The sequence below is a fragment of the Callorhinus ursinus genome, unplaced genomic scaffold (genome assembly GCF_003265705.2).
Source record: "Callorhinus ursinus isolate GAN/ISIS: 27379988/994484 unplaced genomic scaffold, GSC_fseal_2.0 scaffold34, whole genome shotgun sequence".
In the NCBI taxonomy this organism is placed as follows: Eukaryota; Metazoa; Chordata; class Mammalia; order Carnivora; family Otariidae; genus Callorhinus; species Callorhinus ursinus.
The window spans coordinates 2595971-2617621 of record NW_027397096.1 but is presented as its reverse complement, the minus strand read 5'-3'; the positions used below and the strand labels follow the sequence as shown (position 1 = coordinate 2617621).

Below are 21651 nucleotides of genomic sequence, written 5' to 3'. Positions count from 1 at the left end.
CGCCCCCTGCGTGTCGCCGCAGCAGGCCCGTCCACGATTGGCTGCGGCCGGAAGGCGGGAGGGGGGTTGCTAGGTGCGGAGGGGATCCGGCGGGCCCCCTCCTCCCGGAGCTCGGAGCCGCGGGAGCCGAGCCGGGGTTAGGGGCGCTGCTGGAAGATGGCGAGTGGCCGGGACGCGCGGCCGCCCTGGCGGCCGGGGCGCCTCCCGCTTCTGCTGTGCCTGCTGCTGCTGCTGCTGCTGCTGCTGCGGAACCCGGCCCGGGCAGCGCACATCAAGAAGGCAGAGGCGACGACAACGACGACGAGCGCAGGCGCCGAGGCGGACGAGGGCCAGTTCAATCGCTACTACCACGAAGAGGAGCTGGGCTCGGCGCTGAGGGAGGCTGTGGCCGCGGGGCCCCCGGGCCTGGCCCGCCTCTTTAGCATCGGCAGCTCGGTGGAGGGTCGGCCGCTGTGGGTGCTGCGCCTCACGGCCGGCCTGGGGCCGCCGCCTCCTGACAGCGACTCGGGGCCCGACGCGGAGGGGCCGCTCCTGCCAGGCCGACCGCAGGTGAAGCTAGTGGGCAACATGCACGGCGACGAGACCGTGTCGCGCCAGGTGCTGATCTACCTAGCCCGCGAGCTGGCTGCTGGCTACCGCCGCGGGGATCCGCGCATCGTCCGCCTGCTCAACACCACCGACGTGTACGTGCTGCCTAGCCTCAACCCCGACGGCTTTGAGCGCGCCCGGGAGGGCGACTGCGGCCTCAGCGATAGTGGCCCTCCCGGGACCAGCGGTCGCGACAACAGCCGCGGCCGTGACCTCAACCGCAGCTTCCCCGACCAGTTCAGCACCGGCGAGCCACCAGCCCTGGACGACGTGCCCGAGGTGCGTGCCCTCATGGACTGGATCCGCAGGAACAAGTGAGTGTCATAACCCCCCGCCCATCCACGTGAGCCTGCAGGGGCAGAGGCTGGGTCCGGCACTCAGTAGGCATTCAAACAGTGCTTGTTTGCCGGCCTAAAGGACGGGAGTAGTGAAGGTGGAAGGCGACACCCCATAACCGGGGCAGGGCCCAGGCCGCTTAGTCTCTTGTCCCTCTAATAGCCCAAGAAGCACTGTCTAGAGGCTGTCATTTGTTCCACGGATGCAAAGAGCTGTTTGGCTAGAGGCGAGACTTCTTTCCGACGTTCTGGTCCCTATCGTCACAGGACCATAGAATATGAGCACTAGAAGAGAACTTAAGGATAACTTAGGTCAGCTCACTCATTTTATAGATAAGCTGTCAATATTGCTGTTATTACTGTAGGCACGGTGCTAAGTAAGCTCTTTCTCTGGACTGCATGATCTATCTCACTTAATGTTGGCCACAACCTCATGAAACAGACATCATTAATATCCCTGTTTTGCATATAGGGGAAATTAAGGGTCAGAGTGGTTAAATAATGTACACAATAGGGAGTGTAGCTGGGAATTAGATGCAGGCAATCTGACTCTTTGTCAGTGCCCTTAACAGCTACAGAGGGAGGCTGTAACCCATTAATGATAAATGACACTCCCTGAGTCTTGGTTGTTGGATGGAAACTGGTTCTCTTCCAGTCTTTATTCTGACTCAGCTAGGGAGCATATGGCTATGGCTGGAGAACATGCACAGAGCTGGTACTTTCATCCCTCAGCTGCTTCATTTTAGATTCTCTAAAAGGTTTCAGTTGCCATTTGTGCACTTTATTAGTGGGCCAGGGCTGAATGGCTAATTATCGCATTTAATACACACCTTAAGTGTTATTAAGCATTATGTGGGATGTAAAAAATTAAAAGCAATAGGACCTCAAGAAATTGATGTATAACAAGAGAATATCATAAATATCTGTGAGGTGTGTTTATGTACCCAGTTAAACTTTACAGGAGGTGTTCCTGCTGGCAAAATGTGTGTGGGCTGCAATAATATGGATCATCTCTGTGGAAGAGGTAGAACTTGAACGGCGTTTCGAGAGATGAGTAGGATTTTCAGCAAAAAGGAGGAGGGGAGGAATAAAAGAACAGAGAACTTACTCCAGATGGAATAATGTCTGAAGTGAGCATGTACTGCTTCCCTTTTCAAGCATGGGCTTTACCAGCATATCCCCATTTTTGTGTCTTTCATAAGGCTTGCGAGGCAATAGTTAATCTTTCCATCTGGATTTGAAGATTTCTAAGTGACAGATACAATAAAAGTAATAATGAACAGAGAAGTTTCTCTGTGAGACTTGGGATCACCTCTCCTATAAGATTTCAATACATATAGCAGACCTAGAAAATTCACAGGCATTATGACAACCCTAGATTTTTTTTTATCTTTCGTCTTTCACTTTACTCTTCCTTTTGAGATCCCTTGTAGATATTTAATTTCACATATATATTCTGGGAAGATTTTTTTTTCTTGTAAAGATAACATGTCGTGATCTCTGAACATTTGTCTAAGAAACATGACTTTAATGCATATCTTGCTGTCGGAAGCTATGATGGCCAGGGCTTTTCTGAGATGATATATCGAATGCACTGTTTGCATTGCTTAAATGAAAATGCCCTGTCATGACCCTTGCAGGGATATAAATTCCGTGACTAGATTTTTCTCTTCAGTATTAGTTCTGTGGTGACCAGAAATGAAAATGAGCTTTGCCTTGGTGCAAGTCACCTTGAGGCTGTACCAAAAGCCTTAAACTTTAAATGTGGAACCAAAAATTCGCTCTCTGGTTAATGTTTTCATATCACAGTATTTAATGATTATAAGTTTTGGTTTGGGCCGGTTAGTTCAATGATAGGAGCTTGTGACAATTTTAAAAGTTAATCTGGGTTTGTTGTCATTACACAAAAAGTCATTTTGTTCTGTGGCTATGGACTATCCCAATCTTAACCAACCACATTTCAAACATGTAACTCTAATAAGGGAAAGTAGGTGACTATACAGGGTGAAAAGTACATCCATCCATCCTCAGTTTTCACAAATTAACTCAAAATGCATATTCTTTAATGATAAATTAATAACAAAGGACACTGATAAGTGAATAAAATTAGAAACACAAGCATACACACAATTTGAGATTGATGCCTAGAGTCAGCTCCATGAATAGGAAATTTAAGAACTGAACACATTAGTCTGTATGGGAAAATTACCTTTTTCAGTGTATTTTCTGAAATCATTTGAGTAATTTCTAGATATGCAGTTCACCCAGCTATATTAGAAATAGATTTTTGTTGCTATTTTGGGTAGTTAAGAATTTAAGACTTATTTCCTTCTGCTTAGGAAAGTGAACTTTATTTTCTTTGTTTCACTTTATACTTCATCCAATGGGTGCCTCTGTATTATTGATAATTGACACATACTTAGGAAAATATACAAGATTTTAACCCATCATTAAAATAAAGATTTTATAGTTTTCTTGGCCCCCATTTTTGGCACACTAGGCTTCTTTAATTAAATATATCTGCTTAGACTTTAATAGGAGATTAGCATATAAATGATTTTTTGGTATGTTGGTGAAAAGCATTACCATATTGCTGGGGATGGGTACAAACTACTATTGAGGGGCTTATATTATATCTTTAGTTTCCTGAGTCTTTAGAATTTAGTTTATCAGACTCAAGTTCTCATAATTTTTATTTATTATTTATTTTTATTTTTTTATTTTTTTTAAAGATTTTATTTATTTATTTGAGAGAGAATGAGAGATAGAGAGCACGAGAGGGAAGAGGGTCAGAGGGAGAAGCAGACTCCCTGCTGAGCAGGGAGCCCTATGTGGGACTCGATCCCGGGACTCCAGGATCATGACCTGAGCCGAAGGCAGTCGCTCAACCAACTGAGCCACCCAGGCGTCCTATTTTTTATTTTTATTTTAAAATTTATTTTAAGAGAGAGAGAACGTGGGAGGGGCAGGGCAGAGGGAGAGGGAGAGAGAGCTGGATGCGGGGCTCGATCCCATGACCCTGAGATCATGACCTGAGCCAAAATCAAGAGTCGGACACTTAACCCACCTAACCACCCAGGCGCCCCTCAAGTTCTCATAATTTTGTAAAAGTTATTTATAGGGTTATCTGGAGAGCATAATAGAGTTAACTTAGAGATTAAGTTTTTTATATCTATAGATTCTTGTTCATAATATTTATAATATATTTAGCAGGTACCTTAAATCTTATGCAAGGAATAATATATGATCCTGAAGTATGAGGAACATTTAAAAGAACTGATTTGAATGAAAACAATAAAATACCTTTCAAATAAAATTAGATTGACATGCAAAGTTGGTTTGATAAAGACTAAAAACGATAAACTTCTAGCAACTGTAATAGATAGCGCTTTGTCTTGAAATCCTTGTTAAGAGTGGCATTCATACTTTTAAGACTACATAAGTAAAGTAAGGAAAATCTAACAATTGAATTTTATCACTCAAGTAGATTGCAAATACTTTGTTGTTCTAAAAGTATTTGGTTAGGCCATTTTAATATTTCTGAGAAGCATTGCAAGCAATGCCAGACAAAGTGAAAACAGCATTTAGTAGAGAATCTCAGACTTTAAAGTTTTAATTGAAAATATACAATTAAAAAAAAAAGAAAATACACAAAGTAGCATGCTTCACTTATTTAGAATATGCAGTTATCCATTTTATTTTACTAGAATATGAGTGCCTGTGGGCATTTTTTTATGTTTGTTTGTTCCCTGGCGTATTCCTTAGTGCCTAGAACATTTGGCACATAGTTGACACTTAAGAAAATTTGTTGCTCAGCGGAACTAGGCTAGCCTTCTTGTAACTTTCCCAAAATCAGAGGGGGAGAGAAAAGTACTTAAATTATTTTAGGCATGCAAATCGGAAGTAAATTGATAATACCTTACCAGTGAGGGCCAGCTGGGTAGAAAGGAGTTAGAATTTCTGTATCATTCTATCACCCAAGAGCTAGCACTGGTAGTGGGGAAAAAATGAAAATCAGAAGGCAGTGATTCCCGAAGTAGGTTGCTAGATATCTTCAAGGGATTGGACATTGTTGAGCAGAGGATATACAGCAGTTGTGCTGGAAGGTGTCGTATGTATATCAATTTTTATAACAACCCTGGGAAGCAGGTAGCATTAATCCCCATTTTACAGATGAGAGAGAAACTGGGGTTCAATGAATTTAGAGGCAGTACCTTCTTCCTGATCATATTTTATTACTGGCGATATCATACGTATTACTGAGCAATATCATATTTATTACTGGTGACATCATATTTATTACAGAGTGACAGCTCTGGGAGACTAAATGTTCTTTCTTTTTTTTTTTTTAAAGATTTTATTTATTTATTTGAGAAAGAGAATGAGAGATAGAGAGCGTGAGAGGGAAGAGGGTCAGAGGGAGAAGCAGACTCCTTGCTGAGCAGGGAGCCGGATGTGGGACTCGATCCCGGGACTCCAGGATCATGACCTGAGCTGAAGGCAGTCGCTTAACCAACTGAGCCACCCAGGTGCCCTGAGACTAAATGTTCTTGCTCATATTTTTCTGGCTCCAAAGCCCGAGCTATTGCTGCTCCACCAAATGGCATTCTCTGGTGTCTGGAAGATTGCTAATTATAATTATATATGTTAGTTTTTAACTAGTCTCTTTTCATACTCTATTCTAGTATTTAATCACTGTTTTTATTCGCTAAGTTCTATCTTCTGATGAACAGATTCTGTGTTACAAGTAATTTTCACTTTTTGATATTCCCTGGGATGGTACTGATCGCACTTAAAATAACCTTTCAAATTAGACATACTACAGGTTTAAGTTTCTTTGAAGCATATAGAAAGAAATGTTATATATAACCCCCTTTAGAATTTCTGTAGGTCAGTTCATTTCAGCCACAAAAAGGCAGAAGCAAGAAAATCCAATTTTGAGTGCAAAGAGGAAAGTGTTTAATCTGTAGTCACAGTAATAGTTTGAACTGTTCCATGAGGGAAAGATGTATAAATAGGACTTCAGCATGTTTTTGCCTTTAGCTTTCACCATAAAAGGAGTTCTTCAGTATTTCTGTATCTATAAATTTCAACAAATTATAAATTGGTTCACTTAGAAGTAGAAACACACACAAAAAATGTTTCTTTTATCGGAGCAGGCCCTGTCTCTATGTCAAGTTTATTTTTTTAATGGGCCAATCAGAAACCTTGGGCTTAGAAAGAGAGCTGCTTCTATGGTGATGCACGGAAGGACTAATCTCTGTGCTATATTGTTTTTCTCTGAAAGCTGTTCACTGTATCAGGTTCTCCCCACCCCCAGTCTTCTCAACTGCGGCTTCTCTCTTGAAAATGTGAATTTAGTATATTGTGAAACTGGAGTCCAGCAAAACACATCCTGTTTTAAATTAGACTCCCTACCTTAAATATTTTGGAATAGTAAATATAAAAAATCATGAAAGTTATTAACCTAACTCACATATTCAACACATACTTATACAAGCCATGTTTTCTGCGATGTTAACATGTTATGAGATACAAGTATTAGGTTGAACTATATGAAATTGTCACTTTTGTAGGTCAAAATGTGACTGAACATTGGCAAGTTCATATTGTTCAACCTAACACATACATTTGAATTCCCTGAATAAGATGTCTCCTGGAATGTTAATTTATACTGTTATTCAGCTACTTTTTCAATGATGGGAAAATTCTTTAAAGTTACTTAAGGTTAACTTAAATTGCAAAAACTGTTTGCCTGAAATTTATTGAACTGATGATGCTTTCTTTCCTTTTCTTTTGTTGTAGTTCTGCTTCCAGTAACTGATAGCGTTGTCTTCTACGTCTCTAAGAGAAACTTGAGTTCATTTATGAAAGATGTAGAGTTTTTAAATACATGGCATTTTCTGTGCCTCTTTTTTTTTTTTTTTTTTAGTGATATGTGCTTTGGTTGTTTTCAAAGGTTTGTGCTTTCTGGAAATCTGCATGGTGGCTCCGTGGTAGCAAGCTATCCTTTTGATGACTCTCCAGAACATAAAGCCACTGGAATCTATAGCAAAACCTCAGATGATGAAGTCTTTAAATACTTGGCAAAAGCCTATGCATCAAACCATCCCATAATGAAAACTGGTGCCCCTCATTGTCCAGGAGATGAAGATGAGACTTTCAAAGATGGGATCACAAACGGCGCACATTGGTATGATGTGGAAGGTATGGAAAGCCCTGAATTTGCAATATTTTCCTCTTTGTTCATTGGCTTTTCTTTTCTTTTCTTCTCTTCTCTTTTCTTTTCTTTTCTTTCTCTCTTCCTCCCTTCCTCCCTTCCATTAGGTAAGCTCTGTGCCCAATGTGGGGCTTGAACTCATTACCCCCTGACCCCCACCGAGGTAAAGAGTCACGTGCTGTACTGACTGAGCCAGCCAGGTGCCTCTCATTTAGCTTTCTTATGAATACTCTGAGTGGAAAAGAGGGAACTTTGAGGAATTCGAATTTTTAAAAATCTTTTTTTTATTTTGAGATTTTCAAACCCACAGTACAATTAAGACTACATGAAGGCCTATATATCCTTCATTTAAATTCACCAACTGTTATCTTACCCTAAAGGCTCCACCTCTCCCGTCCCTTCCTCCCCACACATTCTCTTTTGCCAAACCATCCAAAAGTAGGTTGCAGATTCCTTAATACTTCACCTCTAAGTACCTCAGCATGTATTTTCCAAGTACAGGAACATTTTTGTGTACAACCATATGTTGTTACCCTAACTGAGAAATCAACAGTAATTCAGTACTACCATCCTACATTCTGTCCATTACTCAAATTTGCTTTATTATTCTTCAGATTTCCTTTATAGCTCCTTTTCTTTCAGATCAGATCCAGTCAAAGTTCGAGCATTGCATTTGGCCCTTGTGCTTTTGTGGTTTCCCCAATGTAGAACCATCGTATCAACACTCTCTTTTCTTAAGAGAGTAAGTGAACTCGTCAAAGTGAGTTTAGTATATTGTGAAACTGGAGTCAGGCAAAACACATCCTGTTTTAAATTAGACTCCCTACCTTAAATATTTTTGAATAGTAAACATAAAAAATCATGAAAGTTATTAACCCAACTCACATATTCAATACATATTTATACAAGCCATGTTTTCTGCGATGTTAACATGAATCCTTTGACAAGTTCAGGCCAGTTGTCCTACAGAACATCCCATATCCTGGATCCTGGTCAAATTTTCCAGCAAGACTCCTATAGAACACATCACATCACATCAGGACGCACATAAGTGCATGTGCCATGTGGCCATGGTGGACGTCTTAGTTAATGGGATGACCATCAGTTCTCTCCCTTTTATATAATGGCATGGTTTCCTTTTATATTTTAATCTGTGGGGTGATCGTGGAATTTTTTTTTAATTGTGGTTGAAGACACACACACATATATAATATGAAATTTGTTATTTTGACCATTTTTAAGTATAGAAATTAAGTGGCATTCATTTCATTCACAGTGTTGTGCACCCATGTCCCCACTGCCTACTTAGAAAACTTTTTCAGCATCCCAAACGTGGTAACCAGTAAGCCGTAATTCTCCATTCCCTTCCAATATACTCTCTATCTCTGTGGATTTGCCTATTCTAGATATTTCATAGAACTGGAATCATAGAATGTTTGTCCTGCATCTGGCTTATTTCACTTGGCCTGATGTTTTTAAGGTTCATGCAATTTATAGCATATATCAACACTTCATTGCTTTTTATGATGGAGAAACATTCCATTGTATGTATATGCTGCATTTTGTTTATCCATTCATCTATTGACGGGCACTGGATTGTTTTCACTTTTTGGCTGTTGCGAGTAATGCTGCTCTGAACATTGGTGTACAAATATCTGTTTAAGTCCTTGTTTTTGCGGCGCCTGGGTGGTGCAGTTGGTTGAGCGGCTGACTCTTGGTTTGGGCTCAGATCGTGATTTCAGGCTTGTCAGATTGACTCTGCGCTCAGTACAGTGGGCTTAGGACTCTCTCTCCCTTCCCCATTTCTCCTCCCCCCTCTATTCGTGCTCTCTCTTTCTCTCTAAAATAAAGAAATCTTAAAAAAAAAAGTCCTTGTTTTCATATCTTTTAGATAGGTACTCAGGAGTGGCATTGTTGGATCATATGGTAATTTTCTATTTAGCTTTAAGGAACCACCAAATTGTTTACCCCAGTGGCTGTACCATTTATATTCCCACCAGTAATACATACGGGTTCTCATTTTCCACAGAATATTATTTTTAAAAGAGTCATTAAGTAGGTTTGTTTACCTTTTCTTTTTAAATGTTATATAAACAGCTGTTGTGCTTTCTAAACTTTTGATGTCCTTTTAATAATAACTTTTTTTGATTTTATGCAGTCTTAGACTATTTAATTAAGACTAAGCATAAGGAAGAAGTTAATTCATGGAAATGTCATCTGTATAAACTTGTTTTCCTTCTCCTAGAATCTGCAGATGGTGAAATGCCTTAGCTCTTCCTTACTTTTTTATTGGCAGTTAGTTACATTATAAAGTGTCTTATGACATTTCTTTTAATGTGCCTTTATTTAAATCTTTGAATTATTCTCTGACTTTATATGTCAAGCACTGTTTATCCAAATTGAGTCCTAAGTTTGAGAACTTGATACTTTTGAGAATTTTTTGATTCCCCTATAGTTTCTACCAATATTTCTTGTATGTAACAAACATCCACAAGAGGCTTAAAATAATTAGAAGCCATTTCTGCCCATAACAACTGGAGGTGATTTGAAAATCATTTATTTTCTTTTGTAGATAAGGGACATCTTTGATGTTTAATCCCATTTCAGTTTTCAGCAAATGTATTTAATAAAACCTGACTTCATGAACTTTTTGTGATGTAGTCAAGTTGCTTCATTTATTGGAGATATTATTTAAGATAATGAGTTAAAAATAATTTACTTTTCTTTTTTTGGAGAAAATTGTAAATGGAAAGTAATTTCTTGATGATTAAAGAAGGTAAATCTATGTTATACTATTAAAAAAATAGGGTACTGCCTTCACAGTAAGTAAGATTATTTGGTTAAATCAGACACCAGATTTTTCTGATTCTTCAAACATCTGAAGAAGCTACATTTTGCTGCTGCCATTCTTATTGTTTTTATGAACATCAGCTTTTCTCCTTTTCTAGCTGGATGGTCAGACATGCTTTCTGTTATTTCCACAACTAGCTCATATCTCTTCCTGCCCCACCAATATTGAGCCGTTTTAAGAGTTTCAACAGGGCAGATTCACTTTGTTTATCTTATGTAGGACTGCAGTGAGTAAGATATTGTGAAACCTTATGACTAGGCATGTACTCAGACCCGGATGTCCTGGAGTAATTTGACACTTTATGTGATGTATTTACAAATTCTAGCTCGAAGTAGTATATACTTTTAGAGCTAAAAGTGAATATATTGATTTATTCCAAACCTTTTGCTTTATAGGAAATCAGGACCCCGGAGAGGAAATAACTTGTACAATATCATTTATTCCTTTAGCAAGTATTTACTGAGCCTCTGCCACATCCCATATACTGGGTTTGGTGATGGGGGCAAAACGGTGGGAGCAAAATAGGAACAATTCCTGCTCTCAAGGATCAGACAGTGTATTAGAAGTATGGGATATGGAGTGATCTGGCCCCACCATGTTCATGTTGGTTACCAGGGTTGACTCAGCATATCTAGCTGCCTATGTGAGTGGGCCTTGCTTCTCTCAACATGTTTCTCAAACCTGCAGGATACCTCTAGGGAATGACTCTCCTAATAAGGCTTCTGAATGAATAGTCATGCTCTGCTACTAAAGCCTCCTTATTGTGAGAGCCTAAGCTGAACTTATTCATGGAGCAGCTTTTTTTTTCTTTCTTTTCATTTTTCTTTTTTCTGTTTAACTCAGGTGGTAGGAGAATGGGAAGGTACTTTAAAAAAAGGAAAACGCAGTTCAAGGAGCTGTGTGAGAGATCGTGTTGACCAACTTAAACAAAACTGAAAATAGATGCAGGACTGTGTAATTTAGTTTAACTTTGTAGAACCATATCATTAGCAAATATACATTCAGTGGGAGTGGTGAAGGAAATAGATAAAGTTGCTGAGAATACAAAGACCAGGTTCAGTTAAGATTTGCTCAAAGTAAACTCGAATTTAAAGACCAGGAATATGGGGAATTTTTTTCAAGGGCAACCTCTGTTTTTTTCTATTCATTTGGCCCAGATGTCCCACTTAAAATTTTTTATGAGCACTATGCTCATTAGCTTTTAAAAATATCTCAGGGAGTGCAAAATTATCACTTAATAACTCATTATCTATAAATAAATTGTTCACAAATGTCAAAATTGTGAGAACTTCTCACTATTCCTGTAGTTTTTTTTTTTTTAAGATTTTATTTATTTATTTGTCAGAGGGAGAGAGAAAGAGCACAAACAGGGGGAGTGGGCAGACAGAGGGAGAAGCAGGCTCCCTGCTGAGCGAGGAGCCCCATGTGGGACTCAATCCCAGGACCCTGGGATCATGACCTGAGCCAAAGGCAGATGCTTAACCAACTGAGCCACCCAGGTGTCCCTGAAGTAGTTTTGTTTTTGTTTTTTAAAGATTTACTTATTTGTCAGAGAGAGAGAGAGAGAGCACACACGAGCAAGGGGAGTGGCAGGCAGAGGGAGAAGCAGGCTCCCTACTGAGCAAGGTGGGGACTTGAACCCAGGACCCTGGGATCATGACCTGAGCCGAAGGCAGACACTTAACAGACTGAACCACCCAGGAGTCCCTCCTTTGAAGTAGTTTTAGGAAATAGCAGTAAGCTTCAAATTTGAATCTACAGTGGAAGTTGCCTATCTATATTCCTATACTGCAAAATGTTTTTCCTATAAAATTTCCTAATATGTTGCAATTTTTTTCTGTAAAAAATTTATAGGGTTCTTATATAATACAGTTTGATACTTTATAGTTTGGCCTACTAAGGCAAGTTAAAACAAACTTGGTATGTTTAATTCTTAACACTGAAGCATTGATTATATTTTTTTCTTTTCTTTTTTTTTTTAAAGATTTTATTTATTTATTTGAGAGAGAGAATGAGAGATAGAGAGCATGAGAGGGAAGAGGTTCAGAGGGAGAAGCAGACTCCCTGCTGAGCAGGGAGCCCGATGTGGGACTCGATCCCGGGACTCCAGGATCATGACCTGAGCCGAAGGCAGTCGCTTAACCAACTGAGCCACCCAGGTGCCCTGATCATATTTTTTTGTATTGACTTTCTGCTTGAGACATAAGAGTGAGTCATTCATTAGTTCTCTGTTTTTGAATGAAGGGTTCCTCTCCTCCCCTGACAAAGCTAGATCTCTGTAGTGAAAACAGTAATAATAGGGACTGGTTCCATGATAAGGATGAATTGAGTGTCCTAAAGCATATGAAAATTTGTTGTTAGACAAATGAAGGAGTTTAATGGGTATGAGTAGATTCTTTTATCAGAAGATTTAGCCACCCATAACAATTACTGTTGATCACAGTTTGTTGTACTACTGGACAGATTCCTAATGGTTACATTTTTAGTCTTGTTTTCTGATGCTGCTAAAAGAATGAAAGTATTATAGGTTTCATAGTACATTGCATTCAGTTTTTTCTGAACATAGAAAACTTTGGATTGGTAGGTAGCATTTTTTTTAAGTTTTTTTTTTAATTTAATCTCTACAACATGGGGCTCGAACTTACGACCCAAGATCAAGAGTTGTATACTCTTCTGACTGAACCAGCCAGGCACCCAGGTAGGTAGGTTTAAAAGCAAAATTCATACCATTTTCCTTTCTTTATCAATTCTCCTTGTGAGTAGAGGAAATAATCTAAATCAGTGATTTTCAAACAGAGGTATGTGTGCGGAGAAGGAAGAGACCTGTTTCGATAACTTTAAGGAAATACATTTCCAGATCTTCCATACCTGCTCTTTCCTAAAATTGGTTGGCCTGAGAGAGATGCTAACTGCGGGGGTTCAATCACATGTCCTCTTTGCCTACTTGACTGAAGATAGGCATAGTTTTCTACCCACCTGAAGCTCACTATGGTATGTTGACTCAGTTTTACAAACTTCCAGGGCACCAAAACAAAAGGGACAATTTTACTTTAACAGTATCATAAAAGCATCACACCAAACTTCTCATTAAAAGGTATTTTCGGGGCACCTGGGTGGCTCAGTCAGTTGAGCTACGGACTCTTGATTTCGGCTCAGGTCATGATCTCAGGGTCATGAGATTAAGCCCCACATCGGCTCCGCATTCAGCGGGGTGTCTGCTTGGGATTCTCTTCTTCTCTCTCTGCCCCTCCCCCCCATAATAAATAAATAAATCTTTTTAAAAAAACATTTTCAGGGGCGCCTGGGTGGCTCAGTCAGTTAAGCGTCTGGCTTCGGCTCAGGTCATGATCCCAGGGTCCTGGGATCAAGTCCCGCATCAGGTTCCCTGCTCAGTGGGGAGTCTGCTTCTCACTCTGCTTCTGCCCTCCCCCCTGCTTGTGCTCTCTCTCTTATGCTCTCTTTCTCGAATAAATAAATAAAATCTTTAAAATAAATAAATAAATATATTTTCAGTAACTATTACCTGTTTATTAAAATTTATAATTTTGCCTTTCTGATAAATTTCATGCTAGTAGTTATTGTAATAATTCAATCTAAAAGACAAAAATTAGTACTTAGGGCATTAAGGTAAGTGAAAATTAAGGAAAACTTAAGTACGTATACATACATATTATAGTTTGAAGTGTTACAGGATGGTCAGTGTAAGACTTTGAACCATATAAGTATATCACGTTCAAATAACAATTTGTGGATGAATCGGAATAGAAATATAAGTTCAAGTAGAAAAAGGGAAGATGTAAAATTCCTATTGTTAAAGAAGAGTACATGTTCACACAAGTTTTAAATAGATGATTCCGGGAATTAAATCTATATTTTTATTTATTTGGGTACATCTAAAATAATAATGTAAGTTTTATTTAAAAGTATAAAACTTATACCATCCAGGAAATTACACTGTTTGCAACTATTTAAACTTAAGATGAAAACTTTTAGATACCAACTTAAAAATTGTAAAGCACTGCATAATTTTTCAAAAATTATTTTAGTACGAATAAACAAGTTTGAAGGTCATTGGCTTAGATAGCCCCCGGAGAGTCTAATCGATAATAGAGGCTTGCTTATTTATGATTGTTAATAAGTCAGATAAATAACAGATCCTTTTATACTATTAGTAAAGTGCTTTATTGCTTTGAGGCATGCCTGTAATGAATATTCCACTCTCCAAATTTAAATTTTCTTTAACTGGATAAAGATAGTGTTCTGAGGTCTGATATTTAATCCTTTAGTCTGTTTTGAGCCACATGACATCACCTTAAAAAAAGCAAACATATTAACTGAATCTGGAAGTAGCTCAGCTGCCAATAACATCAGGCTTATCTACAGATTAATGGCTGTTCTGTTATAGGGAACTGTAGCTTTGTATAGGTAGTTTTTTTTTGTTATTGAGGAAAAGATCAAGACAACAAGATCTAAACCAGCTGCCTAGTTAAGATCACTCATTGACATTTGGTATTGGTAAAATAAATGTTAAGTTTAATACAGATAACAAATAATGCCTGTTTGTAGCACCTCGCAAAAGAAAATCCTTAAGCTATTCATAACTCAGTTAATATCTTCATTTGCTTCTAGGTTTTTTTAGATGATTTAAAAAATAATTTCTAAAGTGAAACTTGAAGCTGGTGAATAAAAACTTTCTGATATTCTAGAGTTAGGATAGCTTTTTTATATATTTTTTGTATTGCAAATAAAAGTTTAGTTTGCTACTATTCACATTGGTGGGTTCCTATGAGTTTAGAAATGTAGATTAGGTAGATACCACAACTCATAAGTTGCTTTCTGAGAGTAGTTTATTATTATAGACTCAGAGGAAATTTGCTGTACTTTTTTGAGATTTCATTAAGAAAAGGATAGCCTGTATATAGCTTTCTATTACTGATTTCTATGTAATGCCATCATGTCAAAGAATATACTTATATGATTTCAGTTCTTGTACATTTGTTAAGTTTGTTTTACAACCCAGGATATTGTCTGTCTTGATGAGTGTTCCATTTGTACTTGGAAAGAGTGTGTATGCTGCTCTTGTTGGGTGGGATGTGCTATAAATGTCATTTAGATCTAGTTGATGGTAGACTTGAATTGTAATGTTTTCTTAGTCAATTGACCCTTTTATCATTATGTAATATCCCTCTTTAACCCTGGTACTTTTCCTTGTTCTCAAGTCTACTTTAGCTGATACTACTATAGCCCCTCCAATTTTGTTTTGTGTTCACATAGTGTATCTTTTTCCCTTCTTTTACTTTTAACTTGCCTATACCATTATATTTAAAGGGAGTTTCTTGGGGTGCCTGGGTGGCTCAGTCAGTTAAGCATCTGCCTTCCGCTCAGGTCATGATCCCGGGGTCCTGGGATCAAGCCCTGCTCAACGGAGAGCCTGCTTCTCCCTTTCCCTCTGCCTGCTGCTCTGCCTACTTGTGCTCTCTCTTTCTTTCTAAATAAAATCTTAAAAAAAATAAAGTGAGTTTCTTATAGACAGCATGTAGTATGCAATAGTATGAATGAATCTCAGAAGCATTGTGCTGAGTGAAAGTAGCCTCATACAAAAGGCTTTACACTACATGATTTCATTTATATGACATTCTGGAGAAAGCAAAAATAAAGGCAAAGGAATTAGATTAGTGGTTGCCCAGAGCCTGGGAGCTGGGGGAAAGGAACTTTCTGGGATGATACAAATGTTCTGTATCTTGATTGTGGTGGGGCTTATATGAATGTTACGTTATATACTATATACTTAAAAGGGATGACTTTTACAGTATATAAACTCTGACTCAATAAAACCGCATGCTGGTTAGAGAGATTGTCAGAATTGTTTTGAATCAGTTAACTCATACTTGAGTGTAGGGGAACTGAGAAACTGTATGTTTCAAAGAAGAATAAAGTTTAAAGTATCATGCAAAAAGATATATGCTGTTTTATAACCTTTTTGGTTATTATATGGTAAATATCATGCGCATAAATGTGTGTCCACAATACCTTAAATAGTTGCACAGTAGCCCATTTTATATAATTGTAAACTGATCCCCCATTTTTGGATAGTCAGGTTGTTTGCAGTTTTATTCTCCTTCAGTTTAAACACTGTAGTCCTCATCTTTGTAGCTAATCTTGGGATAAATTCCTGGAAAAGAAATTTCTCTGTTAAGGTCATGCCAAAGATTTTATACCCATAATTATTAAATTATTACCCAGGAGTGTTCTATACTCCCTTATTTTATGTTTTTTTTTTTTCCCGAGTCTCTTTTTAAAATTTTTAAGGTAGGGCGCCTGGGTGGCTCAGTTGGTTAAGCGACTGCCTTCGGCTCAGGTCATGATCCTGGAGTCCTGGGATCGAGTCCCACATCGGGCTCCCTGCTGAGCAGGGGAGTCTGCTTCTCCCTCTGGCCCTCTCCCCTCTCATGCTCTCTATCTCTCTCTCTCTCTCTCATTCTCACTCTCTCAAATAAATCTTTAAAAAAAATAAATTTTTAAGGTAGTTTTTTGATCAAAAAATATTTTACAGTTGTTACTAGTTAAATCTATCATTTTTTTTCCTTTTATGCTTTCATACTACTTTGCTGTCAAACTTAGAAAAGTTCTCCTCAAAAAAAAAAAGAAAGAAAGAAAGACAGAAAAAGAAAGGTTCTCCTCATCCTGAGAGTACAAAAATATTTATGTTGGCCTCCAGTTTTGCTTACGGTTTCATTTTTATATCAAATTCCATATGGATTTAAGAGTTTATTTGGTATGATATGAGGTAAAGCTCACCTGTATTTTTTGTCACATAGTTAACCAGTTGTTCATGTAACAATTACTCACTAATTCATCCCCCCTTGGTCTTAAATGTGTCTTTAATCATATTGCAAATGCTTTTACTTCTGTGCTTTCTACTTTGTTCTATTGGTCTGTTTATTTTGATATTAATTGCTCTGCTTTAGTAAGTACAGTTTTAGGACATTTCAATATGTGGCAATGCAAGTCCCTGTTGTCATTCTTATTTTTTAATGTTTTCTTGGATATTCTCACCCATTTGTTTTTCCAAATTCTAGATCATTTTGTCCAGTTTCAATAAAAATCTGTTTTTCTGAGTAGTATTTGTAAATTAATTTCAGGGAAATTTAATATTTTTATAAGCCTCCTATCTAGAGGCATGAAATCTACATCCCTCAGTAAAATTTAATAATGTTAATTTATATTAGGCATTTTATTACATTTAATCCTATATGTGTTATAGGTTTTGTTGCTGAGATCTTTTTTTTTCTGTTATGTTTTCTGATTATTGCTGAAATACGGGAAAGGAATTAGTTTTTGTATTGTTTTTCTTTTTTTTTTAAGATTTTATTTATTTATTTGACAGAGAGAGACACAGCTAGAGAGGGAACATAAGCAAGGGAAGTGGAAGAGGGAGAAGCAGGCCTCCCGCTGAGCAGGGAGCCCAATGTGGGGCTCCATCCCAGGACCTTGAGATCATGACCCAAGCGGAAGGCAACCGCCTAACGACTGAGCCACCCAGGTGCCCAGTATTGTTTTTCTGTAGTGTAGTCATCCTTTTATTTCCAATATTTACATGGCTTTCTGTTAAATAGGGTCTTATCAAAGGAAAATTTGGGGAATATATGCCAAGATTTAGTGAATATTTTGTATTTGCACTAGATTCTATGCTGTGAAGCTATAATTAACTCCACAATGATGTGTTACAGTTAGGTACACTATTCACTGTCATATTTCCTCAAATCTATAGGACCTAAAAAAGAGTTTTGTCTCCATGAATCTGACCTTCAGTTTTAGATTGTTTGTAAAGTTATATGATAAAAAAAAAAATCGCTACAGTGAGTGATCTGTGGGACTAGAGGCCACTGAATGTAATTTCTTCTCTTAAAGTCTTATTTTCAAAGACTTCTTCCTCTCTACCCCCACCCTGGGAATATATTTCTATGTGTCATTGATTGGCACTGGCTAGTACTATTAAAGTTAAGTCTAAAAAGTGGATTAGATAATATTCCAAAATATTACTGTAAGCTTGGTCTTCTTGTTGCTCTGAGCTAGTGTTTCTTAAATTGCTACTGAAGTAAGACAATTAAGGGACAGACAAAAGAATGCCAGGACTCAAGCCTGGTGATTATAGTGTTGTAAGTAGTCTCCTTCACTGCCCTCTGGCATAATTAAAGTATGAGTTGGCCATGTTTGCAATTTAACACAGCTATTAAGTTTTCCATATGCAAAAAAACATATTAGCTCACACTTGCATTGCTCTGAAATTGTTATTTTTATGTGTTCTGTGTTCTGCTTCCTCACCAAGACTCTAGACTATGAATGAAGGTATGTCTCTTATTTATAAATCCCTATAATCTTAGTATAATGTCTTAAACACAATGACCATTATACTATGACCAATACAGTAGTAAAAATTGGAAAAGACTAATAAATATTATGTATGATGAACAGTATGTGTATGTCCACATGTGTACATACAAGTGAGAGTTAACCAAAGATGATCATAGATGCCAGACCCAAAGTGAGTACCAAGATGCTGGACAATAAGAGAAAGCCAAAAAATGGATACCTTGCCTTCTAAGAAGAATGTTAAGACCAAGTTACTGGGCTTGTGGTGGTTATAAACTTGCATGTATTCTGGGAAGACAAACTCTTTGACATCTCTAATAGATGTTCAATGGGCATCTCAAATTTAATACATTCAAAACAGAAATCTTAATTACCTACTTAGTTTCATTCTTTCAGCAGATATTTACTGAAGAACTACTGTGTGCCAGATACTGTTCTGGTGCTTGGACTATCCATCAGTGGGTATAAAACAAATATCTCAGCCCCTGTGTTGCTTATAATCTAGCAGAGAGAAATAGGCAGTAAATAATAAACTTAGTAGGTAAATTGTTAAGTACTGTAGAAAAAAGAAAAAGTACAAAAGGGTGAGTGGAATTATGAGTGTTGGTGGGATGGGCTTGAGGATAACGGTGGGGAGAAGCAAGTAGCAACTTTAAGTGGGGAAGTCAAGTTGAAATTGGAGCAAAGAGCTGGAGGTGAGGGAATTAGTCAAGCAGGGGTATCTGGGAGAAGGGCATACCAGGCAAAGGAGTAGCTAGAGCAAAGATTCGAAGTCAGGAGGTACCCAGTGTATCCAGTGAACTGCAGGGAGGCCATTGTGGCAGATGCAGAGCCAGTGATGGAGAGAGTATGAAAGAAGGTTAAAGGGAGAAGGAAAATGGTAGAAGACAAATCACGTAGGGCCTTAGGCCACTCTAAAGACTTTGGCTTTTAGTCTGAGTAAAAAAGAGAGCCATCATACAGAAGAGTAACATCTGACTTACATTTTAACAGAATTAATCTGGCATCTCTGTTGAGAAAAGAATATAGAAGGTTAAGGGCAGGTACAGGGAGAACTGTTAAGAGTGACTGAAGAAATCCAGGCAGAGAAAGGATGGTGGCTTGTATGAGGGCAGCAGCCATGGAGGTGAGGAGAAATCTTTGGATTCTGGATTTTGAAGTTAGAGCTAGCATGATTTTCTGATGCTTTAGATTGGGATGTGACTCCGAAGGTTTTTGGCCTGAGCAGCTGGAAGGATGGAAGTGCCATCAGCCATGATAGGAGAGACTGCGGGTGGAGCAGGTTCAGAGCAGATGAAGATATGTTAAGTTTGTGATATTCAAGTAGAGATGTTCAATAGGCAAGTGGATGTACAAGTCTGGAGTCTGGGAAAGAGGTCTAGTAGAGATAGAAATTTGAGAGTTGTCAGCCTGTAGATAATATTTAAACCATAAGACATCAAGGGAATAAGTAAGAGAAGAGGACCAAAGACAGAGCTTAGGCATGTCATAGCTTCTTCCTTTGTTCTCCTTTCAGATAGTTAATGACACTACTTTCTCCCTAGTTTCTCTAGCCAAAAATCTGGAAGTTATCCTTGATTCTGTATCAACAAACCCTTTCTAAATCCAAATCTGCCTGCTTCATGTCCACTACCAACCTAGTCCAAGCCATCATTTTCTCCTAATTCTTCACTCTGCTTCACCTTTTACCCCCACCCCCAGTCATTCTCCACCCAGCAGTTAGAATGATCTTTTAAAAAGGCAATTCATAGGGCACCTGGGTGGCTCAGTTGGTTAAGTGTCCAACTTTTGATATCAGCTCAGGTCTTGATCCTCGGGGTCATGAGTTCAAGCCCTGCATTGGGCTCCATGTTGGGTGGGGAGTCTACTTTTTTTTTTTTTAAGGCAATTCAGATCATATCACACTTCTGTTCAAAACCCTCCAATGTCCTGGGTAGCAAGGAAAGCAATCAACAGAGTAAAAAAGCAGTCTATGGAAAATATTTGTGAACCATATATCTGATAAAGGGTTAATATTTAGAATATATAAAAAAACTCCTACAACTCAACAAACAAATAAACAAACAAACCCACAAGTAATCTGATTAAAAATGGGCAAAGGACTTGACTAGACATTTCTTCAAAGAAAATATACAAAATGGCCAACAAGTCTATGAAAAGCTGCTCAATATCACCAATCACCGTGGAAAAGCAAATCATAATCTCAATGACTTATCACCTTATACTCCTTTGGGATGGTCATTATCAAAAAACAAAACAAAACAAAATAGCAAGTGTTGGTAAGGATGTGGAGAATTTGGAACCCCTTGCCTGGTTGGTGGGAATATAAAAATAGTGCAGCTGCTGTAGGAAACAGTATGGAGCTTCCTCCTTAGAAATAGAATTACCATATGATTCAGCAATCCTGCTTCTGAGTACAAATACAAAAGAATTGAAGCAGGATCTTAAAAAGATATTTGCACACCCGTGTTCACTGCAGCATTATTTACAGTTGCCAAGAGACAACCTAAATGTCCATTGACATTTGCATAAAGAAAATGTGGTACAGATGTACAGTGGAATATTACTCTGCCCAAAAAAGGAAGAAACCTATCTGATAAAGGACTGTTATCTAAAATACATGAAGAACTCTTAATTAAAACTCAACAATAAAAAAATAACCTGATTAAAAAGTGGACCAAAGACCTTAACAGACACCTTACCAAGGAAGTTAACAGGTGGCTGCGGCGCCTGGGTGGCTCAGTCAGTTAAGCATCTGACTCTTGATTTTGGCTCAGGTCATGATCTCAGGGTTATGGGATTGAGCCCCACGTTGGGCTCTGCGCTCAGTGCAGAGTCTGCTTGTCTCTCGCCCTCTGCTCCTCCATCCACTTGATCCCTCTCTCTCTCTCTCTCAAATTAATAAATAAAATCTTTAAATAAAAAGAGTTATACAAGTGGCAAATAAACATGAAAAGATATGGGGCGCCTGGGTGGCTCAGTCAGTTAAGCATCTGCCTTCGGTTCAGGTTGTGATCCAGGGTCCTGAATGGAGCCCTGCATTGCATTGGGCTCCCTGCTCAGCAGGGAGTCTGCTTCTCCGTGTGCCCCTCCCCCCATTCGTGTGCGCGCTCTCTCTCTGTCTCAAATAAATCAATAAAATTTTCAAAAAAGAAAGAAAAGATGCTCCACATTGCATGTCATCAGGGAAATGCAAATTAAAGCAGCAAGTTACCACTTCCCACCTACCAGAAGGGCCAAAATCCAGAACACTGACAACAAATGCTGACAAAGACATGAAGAAA

At 38.6% G+C, this 21651-nt stretch overlaps 1 protein-coding gene across 1 annotated transcript in view; it reads left to right on the top strand.

Moving 5' to 3' along the window:
* The first annotated feature begins 85 nt into the window (after positions 1 to 85).
* CPD (carboxypeptidase D) overlaps positions 86 to 21651 on the top strand; it is a 66353-nt gene continuing 44787 nt past the window's right edge. The window contains exons 1-2 of the mRNA XM_025851139.2: positions 86 to 902; positions 6883 to 7130. Of these exons, the coding sequence (XP_025706924.1) occupies positions 157 to 902; positions 6883 to 7130 (994 nt within the window). The 5' untranslated portion in view covers positions 86 to 156. The remainder of the gene's footprint in view (positions 903 to 6882; positions 7131 to 21651) is intronic.